At 55.0% G+C, this 11,378-nt stretch overlaps 1 protein-coding gene across 1 annotated transcript in view; it reads left to right on the forward strand.

Moving 5' to 3' along the window:
• Positions 1 to 9,867: 9,867 nt before the first annotated feature.
• Positions 9,868 to 11,378, forward strand: part of MONBRDRAFT_34220 (uncharacterized protein) — a gene marked incomplete at both ends in the record, with an annotated part of 6,700 nt that continues 5,189 nt past the window's right edge. The window contains 6 exons of the mRNA XM_001749593.1: positions 9,868 to 10,024; positions 10,151 to 10,243; positions 10,359 to 10,646; positions 10,734 to 10,824; positions 10,934 to 11,008; positions 11,104 to 11,278. Of these exons, the coding sequence (XP_001749645.1) occupies positions 9,868 to 10,024; positions 10,151 to 10,243; positions 10,359 to 10,646; positions 10,734 to 10,824; positions 10,934 to 11,008; positions 11,104 to 11,278 (879 nt within the window). The remainder of the gene's footprint in view (positions 10,025 to 10,150; positions 10,244 to 10,358; positions 10,647 to 10,733; positions 10,825 to 10,933; positions 11,009 to 11,103; positions 11,279 to 11,378) is intronic.

The following is an 11,378-nucleotide window of genomic DNA, read 5'->3' on the forward strand; positions in this document are numbered from 1 at the left end:
CTCTTGACTACCATCATTGTACATAGTCTCTACCACGTATGGTCGCTCGCTACTCCCACGCCGCACTTTTCCACTGATATCGTGTCATCATCGAGCAATGACATCGTGTGCTTTGAACGTCTGTAGTTTTTCTACCATTTAACGCCGGAAGAGCAAGCCTTGACCATCATGGGCTACTTCCATCTGGGCATCACGGTTTGTTGCAGCAATCTGCAGCGCTTCCTAAAGATGTATCAAAAAGACCCCTCATCTTGGCTTTTTGATTTCACCCGTCACAGATCTTCCTAGGTTTATTTTTGGCATACATGAGCTGGACCATGTTCTTAGCGGCTGCCTGGGGTACGTGAATGTCAACCGCCTCGTGCATTGGCAAAAGCCTGTTCTTGTGCATTGAGCATGACTCACCAAAGCTCTCACCTTTGCTTCAATCATATTAGGAACCAGTTACATCAAGGTCCGCAAGGGCCGATTCAAAGACCATCAAGCATACAACCTAGGTGTCATCCGCAACTTGATGGCTTTTTGCAGCAGTCAACCCCTGCCCCGTCGAGTTTGAACCCAGTCTGGGACCCGCTTTGCTCCCGAGAATCTGCATGGGTCCCTCTATTGCAATTTATACCCGAACAACCATCGTAGATTATCATTGTGACCTTCAGTTGCCTGATCTTATGTGCACTTGCTGGCTCGATCAATGTTTTGTAATTTTTTTTTGTAATTTTTTTTTTTTTTTTTTTTTTGTCTTCTTGTTCATCTCTCTTCTTCTCCTGTTAACCGGCTGTGATCCCCGCGCGACACCACCTGCATGTGCACTTGGGTATTCAAGATGTTTCTTAGATTTCTCTTCCTTTTTCGAATCACCCTTTGTTTTACATCTTTACATCGGTAGCTACCGGCACGGTATTGAACAGAGGACCAGATTCCAAGAATTTTAAAGGATGCAAATAGGTTGTTATGCTTATTATGCTAAACACTCATTTTGCTCAATAAGTTCTCATCTTTGAATTCTGTGATTCATGGGGAACCTGTTTTGCTTTGATCAAGAATAAAAGCATGCAGTTCTTTAAGACCAGCCATGTCATTGCAATGAATGACACACATAGCTCGACATTCTTGCTCAACGCAGATTGACAACCAAAACGAGTTAACTGTCTCATCTTTCTAGACACATGACAGACACATGACAACACATACGCACACACACACAAAATGAAGGCTTGGACGACAAATTTACATCTCAAAGTCGCTATCATTGTCGTCGTCGCTGGCGGAGAAAGCATCACTCTCGTCCAGAAGCTCCACGGCCTGCTCATCTTCCGACTCGACATAATTGACTTTGGTTGTGGCACGGCGGGCGCGGGCAGGGCGCTTGACTACAAATTGAGGAACACATGCGAAATGAGTACGACGCGCCATCAAAATTGTCTCCTCGGGACCAACAGCGCTGACCTACCAGGAGTAGCTTCGAGAACAGGCGCCTTATCAACGAGTTCCTCATCCTCACTGCCGCTCAGAGCATATGGGTCTTGAGCTTTAGCCTTGGGCTTGGCCGCAGCCTTTGACTTGGCCGCAGGCTTCTTGGTGGTGGTGGTGTTGGCGGCGGCGGTTTTCTTGGTTGCTTTGGGTTTGGCAGCGGCGGTCTTCTTGGTCGCCTTAGCCTTGGTGGCCGCGGTCTTCTTCACAGGCTTAGCAATGACTTCGGGAACGTACTCATCGTCCTCGGCTGACAAAAAGGCATCATCTTCATCGTCGGAGAGCACGACCGTCTTGCGCGGGGCGCGCTTGGCCTTGGCCTTGGCAGTCGTCTTGGCGACTGGCTTGTCTTCGACCAAAAAGTCATTTTCGTTAGCATCATCATCAGCCACAAAAGTCGCGATGGGGGCTTTGGTCGCAGCCGGTTTGGCCTTTTGCAGCCGCTTCGCTTTCAGACGGGCCATCAAATCCATTTCAGGCGATGACTCCGCGTCCACTGTTGAAGTGGAGGAATGGGCAAGCTTGGAGGGCGGGGATGAAGGGGCGCTGTCTGGGGCTCGCTCCACTGGCTTGGTTTTCTTTGCGGGTGCCTTGGTCGCCGGCTTGGCAGTCACATCATCAGCGACGGAGGAAGTCGAGGCCAGCTTTGCGCGAGCCTTGGGTGCAGCCGCGGGGCGCTTTGTGGTCTTGGTTGGAGCCCAATCCTCGTCATCTTCGGCCTCGTCCAAAGAGCGGCGCTTGGGCGCCTTCTTCTTGCGGCCGGTGCTCTTCTTGACAATCTTCGAGTCCTCAAGCTCGGCTGCCGCCTCGGCAGCATCGGCATCGCTCAAGGCCGCCAGGAAGTCGTGCAGATCAATTTTCCACAGGTCCTGAGGCGTCTTGGCCAGCAGATCTTGCAACTCGGTCTCGGCTTCGCTGCGCTCACCCTCGAGCTTGGATACCTTTTCCATCGTGAGGCTGTACAAGGGCATGCCTAAGAGGTAGTCATAATCACGGACGCCCGGCTCTTCCATGCCGTCGTCTGCAGCCGCCTCGTCGCCGTCTTGGCCGACCACGGTGGGCTTGGCCTTGCCCTTCTTTGGGAAGGGCTTGTAGTTGCGCGCAACAAGGTCAGCCAAGATATCCTTCTGCTTGCGGTTGCTGAGCACCAGGCTGCCGGTGATCACCTCCATGATGAAGCGCACCTTGTTGTCCAGGCGCTCGTACTTCTCCTGCAAACGATCAGCCAGAAGGGCCTTGCGCTGCTGATAGAGCCGCAGGCGCACGCCAAAGAACTCGCGCATGATTTCCGAGGTTGACTCGTACTTGATGATGCGTCCTTGGGAGTCGAAGAGCGTCATGTTGGAGGTGGAAAGGGAGCTCTCGAGCTTGAAAAACTTGTGCAGCCCCTTGGCTTCAGCTGCAGCCATCTGGGCCTCAGTCATGGTCACCACAAAGCGCACTGTCGTGTCAGTGTGATGCTGGGTAAAGTCGGAGATGCTGCCATTGCCCTTGCCGTCGTCTTGGAGTGTTTCAAGAAACTCCTTGTAGGATTGGGTCCACGTGCGCACGGGCAGCTCAGTGATTTCGAGCTGGGTCGGGCTCAGCTTTTCAATGCAACCACGCACAAGGAACTTGTCCGTCTTTTGCTGAATGATCTCACCCTCAAAGCCCTTATACCAAGGCACGAGGTCCGTAGGCTCCTCCCCGTCGATCATACGCAACAGGGTGTGGGCCACCTCGCGAGGGTTGTAGTTGGGAACGGAGGAGCTCCAACCCGTGCCAATGCCATCCGAGCCGTTGACCAGGACCATGGGCAGGATTGGTGCGTAAAACTCGGGCTCAATGGTCAGGCCATCATCCTCGAGGTAGTCCAGCAGATCATCGTCCGAAATGTGGTAGAGCTTGCGCGCCAGGGGGCTGAGCATGGTGAAAATGTAACGGGCGCTGGCAGCGTCCTTGCCGCCCTGAAGGCGCGTACCGAACTGGCCAATGGGTTGAAGCAGGTTGAGGTTGTTGCTGCCCACATGCACCTGGGCCATGTTGACAATGGTGCCTGCCAGACTCTGTTCGCCGTGATGGTAGCTGGAGTGCTCGGCCACATAGCCCGCCAACTGGGCAACCTTGATCTCAGACGTCAAGTTTCGCTTGAAGCAGCTGAACAAGACCTTGCGTTGGCCTGGCTTAAAGCCGTCCATGACGGAGGGAATGGAACGCACGTTGTCGGCCATGGAAAAGAGAATGAGCTCCTTGTTGATAAAGTCCGAGTAGCGAATGGCTTCTTGGGAGTGGTCCAGGTAAGTGCCGGCCTTGAGGTTGCGGAGCCACTCTTTGCGCTCCTCGACCATCTTCTTTGTGAAAGCCATTTTGATGGCATCAAAGTCCTCGTTGTCTTCGTAGCGGAAGGGCAGTTGATGCATGTCCATATTGGAAAAGTATTGCTTAGCCTCTTGCGGGGTGCTGGTACCCAGACCCTTGTAGTACTTGATCTTCCAGCCCTTCAAGGAGTTTTGTTGCTCGCACCAGGCCTCGTATTGAGGCAGTGTGAAGAAACTCTTCTCTTGCTTACCCTTGACGCACTTGACAATCGGAGTCACAAACTCGACGAGAAAGCCGTCGATTTGCAACAGGGACGGCCAGTAATGGTGCAGAAAGTTGATGAGTAGGCCCTTGATGTGGGAGCCATCCTGATCCTGATCCGCCATGATCATGAGCCGGCCGTAACGAAGCTGCTTGACCGAGTCGTACTTGGTACCAAACTTGAGACCCATGATCTGGCAAATGTACTTGATCTCCGCGTTATCCATGATCTGCTTGTGCGAAGCGTCGCGCACGTTGAGGAGCTTGCCACGAAGCGGGAACACGCCGTAATGATCGCGGCCAACGACACCCAGGCCACTGATGGCCAGAGCCTTGGCCGAATCGCCCTCCGTCAGGATCAGCGTGCACTTGTGGGCGTTGCGGGTACCGGCCTCATTGGCGTCGTCAAGCTTGGGGATGCCCGTCAGCTTGGACTTTTTGGTGCCACCGTGGCTGCGCGACATGGCGGCTTCGGACTTGAGCTTGGCAAAGTGAAGGATGTTGTCAACGACGCCCGAGTCGGCGACGCCCTTGAGGAACTTGTCACTTGGGCTGCAGGAAGAGCCAAAGTCCTTGGTCTTGCGGGTCATGTTCTCCTTGGTCTGCGAGTCGAAGCTGGGGTTGTTGATCAGGCAGTTGACAAAGAGGTACATGTGTTGGCGCACTTGGTGGGCCTTGACAGGTGCGTGCTTGTTCTTCTTCTTGATGACCTTGAGCAAGTGCTCCGTGAGTTGCTCCTCAACATGCTTAATGTGAGAGCCACCCTTGGTGGTTGCGATGGAGTTGACAAAGCTGATCTGTGGGTAGAGCCAGAGTGCATGAGCATGGAAAAAAAAAAAAAAACCGTTGGGGCCCAGCAGCATAGGAGGCAGCACAGGGAGTGAGAGGAACGCAGGGCAAGCACAAGGACACACCTGTTGGAAGCCCGTGTCACTGGTAGTAAAGGCAATTTCCCAGCGGTCGTTGACCTTTTCATGGACCACCTTCGAGGTGACGCCCCTGTAATGACAACAGTCATGAGATTGAGTTGGGGCTTGGCATGCTAAATGGAATGGACGGATTGAACTGACTGGTCGTTGAGGACACGGTCGACGTAGTCCTTGAACTTGCGCACCGGGATGCGCTCGCCGTTGAGAGAGACCTTGACGTTGTTGGTGGTAGCGGCAACGTCCCAGACACGACGGGTAAGCAGGGCCACATGATCCTGATCGAGCACGTCCAAGCCGAAGCGCGAGAGATCGGGGCGGAAGGTCACACGGGTGTAGTCCTTGTCTGACTTCTGCAAGGAGAAACAAGAAGCCAAAACCGGCCAGGCAGTGTGTAAGTGCGGCCGAGGTGGTGAGGCTTGACCGAGGGTTGACTGAGGGACGAACCGTGGTCTTGGAAACGATGGGTTCTTCCTTGACACCCATGTTGTTGCGGAAGACCTGTTTGTACTTGAGGCCACGTTGTGTATCACATGTTTCAATGACAAACTTGGTGCTGAAGATGTTGCAAAGTTTGGCACCATAGCCGTTGCGACCACCGGTGGTCTATGGCAAGACGGGCAGGGTCGGTGAGGCTGCCGGTAGGGAGGACGGTGTCCCTCGGCAGGAGCTGGCCGGAAATACACAAGAAAAGCTCATCAACCTTGTCTTCCTTGTCGTTGAAGTTGGAGCCGGTGAGAAGATGGCCAAAGAGCATTTCAGGAATGTACACGTTGTACTCGCGATGCTTCTCAACGGGAATTCCGCGGCCCGTGTTGTAAATGCTAATCTCGTTGGTGTCACTGAAGAAAGTGCGCAACGGCCGTGAGCGATGCAAGTCAAACGTTGGGCCAAACAAGGTAGTAGCAAATGCTGTTTGCATTTGGAACCAAGTTCAACGCGTACCTGTTGATGGTGACTTGCAAGGCGTCCATGCTGGGGTCGCGCACCTTGTTGTCGGCGGCGTTGACTACGATGAACACGGCCGGATGAGCTGAACGCCAGCACGCGCAAGCCAGAAGAGGTTGGCTGCATTGCCATTGTTTTGTGCGTTGGCAGGGTGCGTACCGATGATTTCATCAAAGATTTTGAAGAGGCCTGGAACGTAGGAAATGTTGCGGGTGGCGAATCCGCGATCAGCATCAAAGACGAGCATGTCGGTACTGGTGCTCTCGGTGGAGCCAATGTACGTATCCGGACGGAGAAGAATGTGTTCAAGCTGGGTGAGCTTTTTGTACTCTTCCGAGGCATCCTTGGCTTTGCCCGCTGGGGCAGCACCCGCATTCTGCTGGCCCAGAACCTGTGACAGGCGGGCATGTGCGATGAGCTTGGGTGGGGCGCGTGTTGTGGTGGCCCGCAAAATAGCAGCCGGGCAGATGGGGACCGACCTTGGCCATGGTGGCAGTTGGGGTAGTATGTAGGTAGCGACGAAAGGCAGGCCGCGCTTCGACGGACCGCACGAGGGCTTGGCCGAGGCCTCTGATTATTGGCAGCAAAGGCAGCGTCGTTCTGATGCCTGCAACTGTGGATGGGAAAAACGCAGGAGACACCGGGTCTTGAGACGGTGGGAAAATGCATTCGAGTTGAATGCACGTCTGGAGGGACTGACGAAGTACCGATCAGCAGTGCTGCCCAGCCCTGTCCACACATTCACAACAAACAGGTTGTTGCGGCATTTGACTGACCTGAACCGCGGGCGACAGAAAAATGGCGGGAAAAATCTGCCGGACCAAAATTGAAGTTTGAATTTGCGCGGGAGATCTGATTCAAATCATTGTCAGACAGATTCTTTCAATGTCAGCGTGTCTGACATCTGCAATTTCTTTTGTTTGTTTTTCTTCTCAAAATCAATTTTGATGGAAAGACATCAAAAAAAGGGAAAAAAAAAAAGGAGGCTGGCGCGGACGCACGGCGCTGCACGAGCATACGGGATTGGGGAGAGGACTGTAAAAAAAAGACATTTACTGGACAAGCTTGACACCGTGGCGGAAGTTGTCACCTGCGTAGATGGCGTTCTCGCCGAGCTCCTCCTCGATACGGAGCAGCTGGTTGTACTTGGCCAGACGTTCGGAGCGGCAAGGGGCACCGGTCTTGATCTGGCCAGTGCCAAGGCCGACGACGAGGTCAGCGATGAAGGTGTCCTCGGTCTCACCAGAGCGGTGGCTGACCATGACGCCCCAGTCAGCACCCTGGGAGAGCTTGCAGGCCTCGATGGCCTCGGTGATGGAGCCAATCTGGTTGACCTTGAGGAGCAGGGCACTGCAGCTCTTCTGCTCAATGGCCTTTTGGATGCGCTTGGGGTTGGTGACGGTGAGATCATCACCCACAATCTGAATGTCGACGCTGCCGGTGAGCGAGGCCCAGCCTTCCCAGTCATCCTGGTCGTGCGAGTCTTCAATGGACACGACGGGGTAGTCGGCGAGGAACGACTTGTACAGGTCAGTGAGCTGCTCGCTGGTGATGTGGTCCTCGGGCTTGGACTCGGCATTCTTAAAGTCGAGGTCATACTTGCCATCCTTGCAAAACTCCGAGGCGGCACAGTCCATGGCAATCTTGATCTTGCCCGTGTAGCCAGCCTTCTCAATGGCGGCAACGAGGAGGTCCAGACCCTCCTTGTTGTCCTGAATGTTGGGGGCAAAACCACCTTCGTCACCGACGTTGCAGGCATCGAGGCCGTACTTGGCCTTGATGACCTTCTTGAGGTGGTGGTACGTCTCCGAGCCCATGCGCATGGCCTCGCTGAAGCTGGTGGCACCGGTGGGCAGGATCATAAACTCCTGCATGGCCAGGCGGTTGCCAGCGTGGGAGCCACCGTTGATGACGTTGAAGCAAGGGACGGGGAGAACGAGCTTGGTGGCGGCGGCGTGGCCCGAGAGCTCGGCAATGTGGCGGTAGAGGGGCATGCCCTTGGCCGCCGCCGCAGCCTTGCAGGCGGCCATGGAAATGCCGAGGATGGCGTTGGCGCCAAGCTTGGTCTTGTTGTCCGTGCCGTCCAGCTCGAGCATAAACTTGTCAAAAGCGGCCTGGTCCGCGGGGTCCAGCTGCTTCTCAACAATGGCGGGGGCCAGGATGTTGTTGATGTTTTCAATGGCCTTGCTGACACCCTTGCCGTGGTACTTGTCATCACCATCGCGCATCTCCAGGGCCTCGTAGATGCCGGTGGAGGCGCCCGAGGGGACGGCAGCGCGGAAGGTGCCCTTGGCCGTGGTCAGATCGACCTCAACCGTGGGGTTGCCACGCGAGTCGAAGATCTGGCGGGCATGGATGCGAGTCACGGGAAAAGACTACACAATGACAAGGCGCGGGCAGCCAGCCGAGGTCAGCGCGTGAGCACAGGTAAGATCGGTCTGGCCTGCTGCTGGCGTGACTGCAGATGGCGATCATGGGCTGCGTGCAGGCGGACGGGCCGTGGCGTACCATGGTGGAGAGTGTTGAACAAAGACGGCGGAGAATGGTGCTCGGTTGAATGGAGTGAACCTACGGGCATCGAGAGAAGCAAGATAAGTGTGCGAGACACGCCGAGAGAAGAAGTAAGACGAGGAGAGAAGATAAGAAGAGGGTAAGAAGGACAAGAAGAAGAAAGACGCATGCAAGTTCATCGGTCATCGACACCATGGCTTATGCATCAATGCAGGTTGAACCGCAAAGTCAGCCCGCTGCCAGCGAGGCCAAAGGGGCCGTGGCTCTTGCACGAATCCGCTCTCGAGCTTTGATACACCACGGGTCATGATGGCGCGTGCCCATGGCCCAAAGCACTGCCATGCATCTGATGGCCACATGAAGAACGCAAGGCAAACAACAAAAAGCACGCAAGAAACGACACCAAGATGGCTGCCACGACATCTACCCAGAACACGCATCACACCGCTTGTCCCCACTGGTCCAAAAAGCCACTTGACCGCGCCACAACGGCGCTGCCATTTGTTCATCGCATCGCAGCGTTTCAAGCCAGTGGCGCGCGGCAGCAAACAACTTACACACTCGAGACGAAGAAATTACAACACACACACTCATTACACAATTCCCTTCCACACCGCTTACCACACGTGAAGGTCGAGTTTATCACACGTGTAGGTGATTTGCGGAAGGGAAATTGCTTTGCGGTGGCTATACGTGGTAGACGGACATCTCACACCTCTACTGTTGTGGTTGTCAGGCACACGGGCTTGATGCATTGTGGAGCTCATGTGATGTGTTTGGTCACACAAAGTGAGACAAAACGAAAGAAAGAGAGAGAGAGAGAGAGAGAGAGAGAGAGAGAGAGAGAGAGAGAGAGAGACAGAGAGAGAGAGAGAGAGAGAGAGAGACAGAGAGAGAGAGAGAGAGAGACAACCGAGAAATATCTCTATTATTTCACACATGAAAAATCAGTCTTAAATGATAGTGACCACCCACTGTCGATAGGTCATTTGTCAGATAAAAACACTTGGTTGACTGGATTGTCAGATCGATGTATAAATGTATTTTACTTCTGCTTTTCCCGTGCGCTTGACGACGAGACGCAAAAGCACACACACACGCAGCGCGCGCTGTTGTGTGTGCGCTGGAGGATCTGCAGCCGACCACGACGACCACGACCGCCCCCTTGTCGTGGCGTGCTGTTGCTGCTGCTGCTTGTGTCAGTTGGCCCCCTTGCTGGTGTGTGTAGCACCTTGGGGGTTGAGCAGTCGTTCGGGTCGCACAGGCAGGCTACGCTTGCTATAGTGCATGCGCTCTCTGCAGCGAATTGCTCTGGACGCGCGATACCCCCTGGCTTGGCCTGCCATTCCTCTGTTCGCTCTGTTGGCTGCTGACCAGCCTCCGCCACGCGCTCCACGTCTTCTTCCTCCTCCTCTCCTCCGTCTGCTTCGTCTTCAAAGTGTTTGCCGGGACCATGGAGTCTCGGGTGCAGTCGGCAAGCCTGCTGGGTGGCATCTACAGCGGATCTACCTTGCAGGGTCATCCCGACGGCACCGGTGCCGTCGATTGGCCACAGCGACCCATATCCGCCTCCAGCTATCGGGGAACTCTGCAAAAAGGACTGCGTCACGGTCCGTTGCTATTCCCATCATCCCTTTCATCGCTTAAATCCCTGCCTCAAAGATACTTCGGCAGCACTCCTTCCCTCCCATCGCCTCACGCGCCACATGCTGCACATGGACCTGTTCTGCTTCCAGGTCAAGGCAACTTTGAGCTCTTGCCGGGCTGTGAGTACCGGGGCACCTTCCGCCAGGACTTTCGCCATGGCTACGGCGTTCAACATATTGCCGGTACGATCTGATGTCCACCACGCAGCATCGGCAGACCGTGCACCTTGCCCTCCCTTTTGTGCTGACCGCTGCGCTGGGCCTGGCGGTGTTTTGATTGCCTCTGCTTGTTTTCCAGGTCAATTTCAGCAGTCGGGTCACTTCCAGGAGGGCTTACTCCAAGGCCCTGCAGCTGAAGAGTACGAAAGTCACCTGCCCTCGGACTTTGGGCCTTTGCCTTCCGTTTGTGTTGTGTCCCTCACAGCATCGATGCCCGCCCGTGCCTCTTCACACGTTAGACACTTGAATGGCCGTCAAGTTGAGGGCAAGTTCACGGCCAGCCAGTTGAATGGCCACGGACAGGTCCGCTATGAAGATGGCTCAGAATACAAAGGCAAATTTCTCAACGGCAAACGACATGGCCAAGGTCTGGGTCGTTGCCTGGCTGCGCAAGTCGGAGGGACTCCCTTTGTCTCGTGTTTGCCGACTTGTCTCATGCCTGCTCTTGATTCAGGTGAAATGCACTGGCCCGACGGCGAGTGGTACAAAGGTGGCTACGAGAACGACGTGCGCCATGGCAAGGGCGAATATGGCTGGCCCGATGGGTACGCTGTCCTTAGGCCCCGTGTCATAGATGGCGCCACCTTGCCCCACAAATTCACCCCACCGCACCTAGATCTTTGCTCATACACTGTCTGCCCCACTGTTTCTTAGTCGGCTTTACCGTGGCAGCTTTCACGAAGGCAAACGTCACGGCCATGGTCTCTTCACAGCCCCTAGTGGCGCCTCGTGCGTGCCTGATGCTGGTCATGCTGCCCGTGGCTGTCCGATCACCAATCGCCCGTCCTATCACATCACATCCCCCGTCTCCTTTCCTTGTTTAGGTTTGATGGTTACTTTGAGGCGGATCGCCGGCACGGTCCGGGTGCTCTCACCTACGCCAACGGCGACGTAGACAAGGGCCAATGGGATGGGCAAAAGCTCATTCGCATCCCATTTGCGCACGCCAAGCTCCGCGAGCTCGTTGTTAGTGATCAGCCCTTTGGACCGCTGACTCAGGTAATCATTCGTCCCCTTTGTCTCTGCGCGGCGCTCTACATCAACTCAGCACTCCCCCCCCCCCCCCCCCCCCTTTGGGTTTGGGTGGGGGAAAAAACTA

This window comes from Monosiga brevicollis, genomic scaffold (assembly GCF_000002865.3).
Source record: "Monosiga brevicollis MX1 MONBRscaffold_32 genomic scaffold, whole genome shotgun sequence".
Lineage (NCBI taxonomy): Eukaryota > Choanoflagellata > Craspedida > Salpingoecidae > Monosiga > Monosiga brevicollis.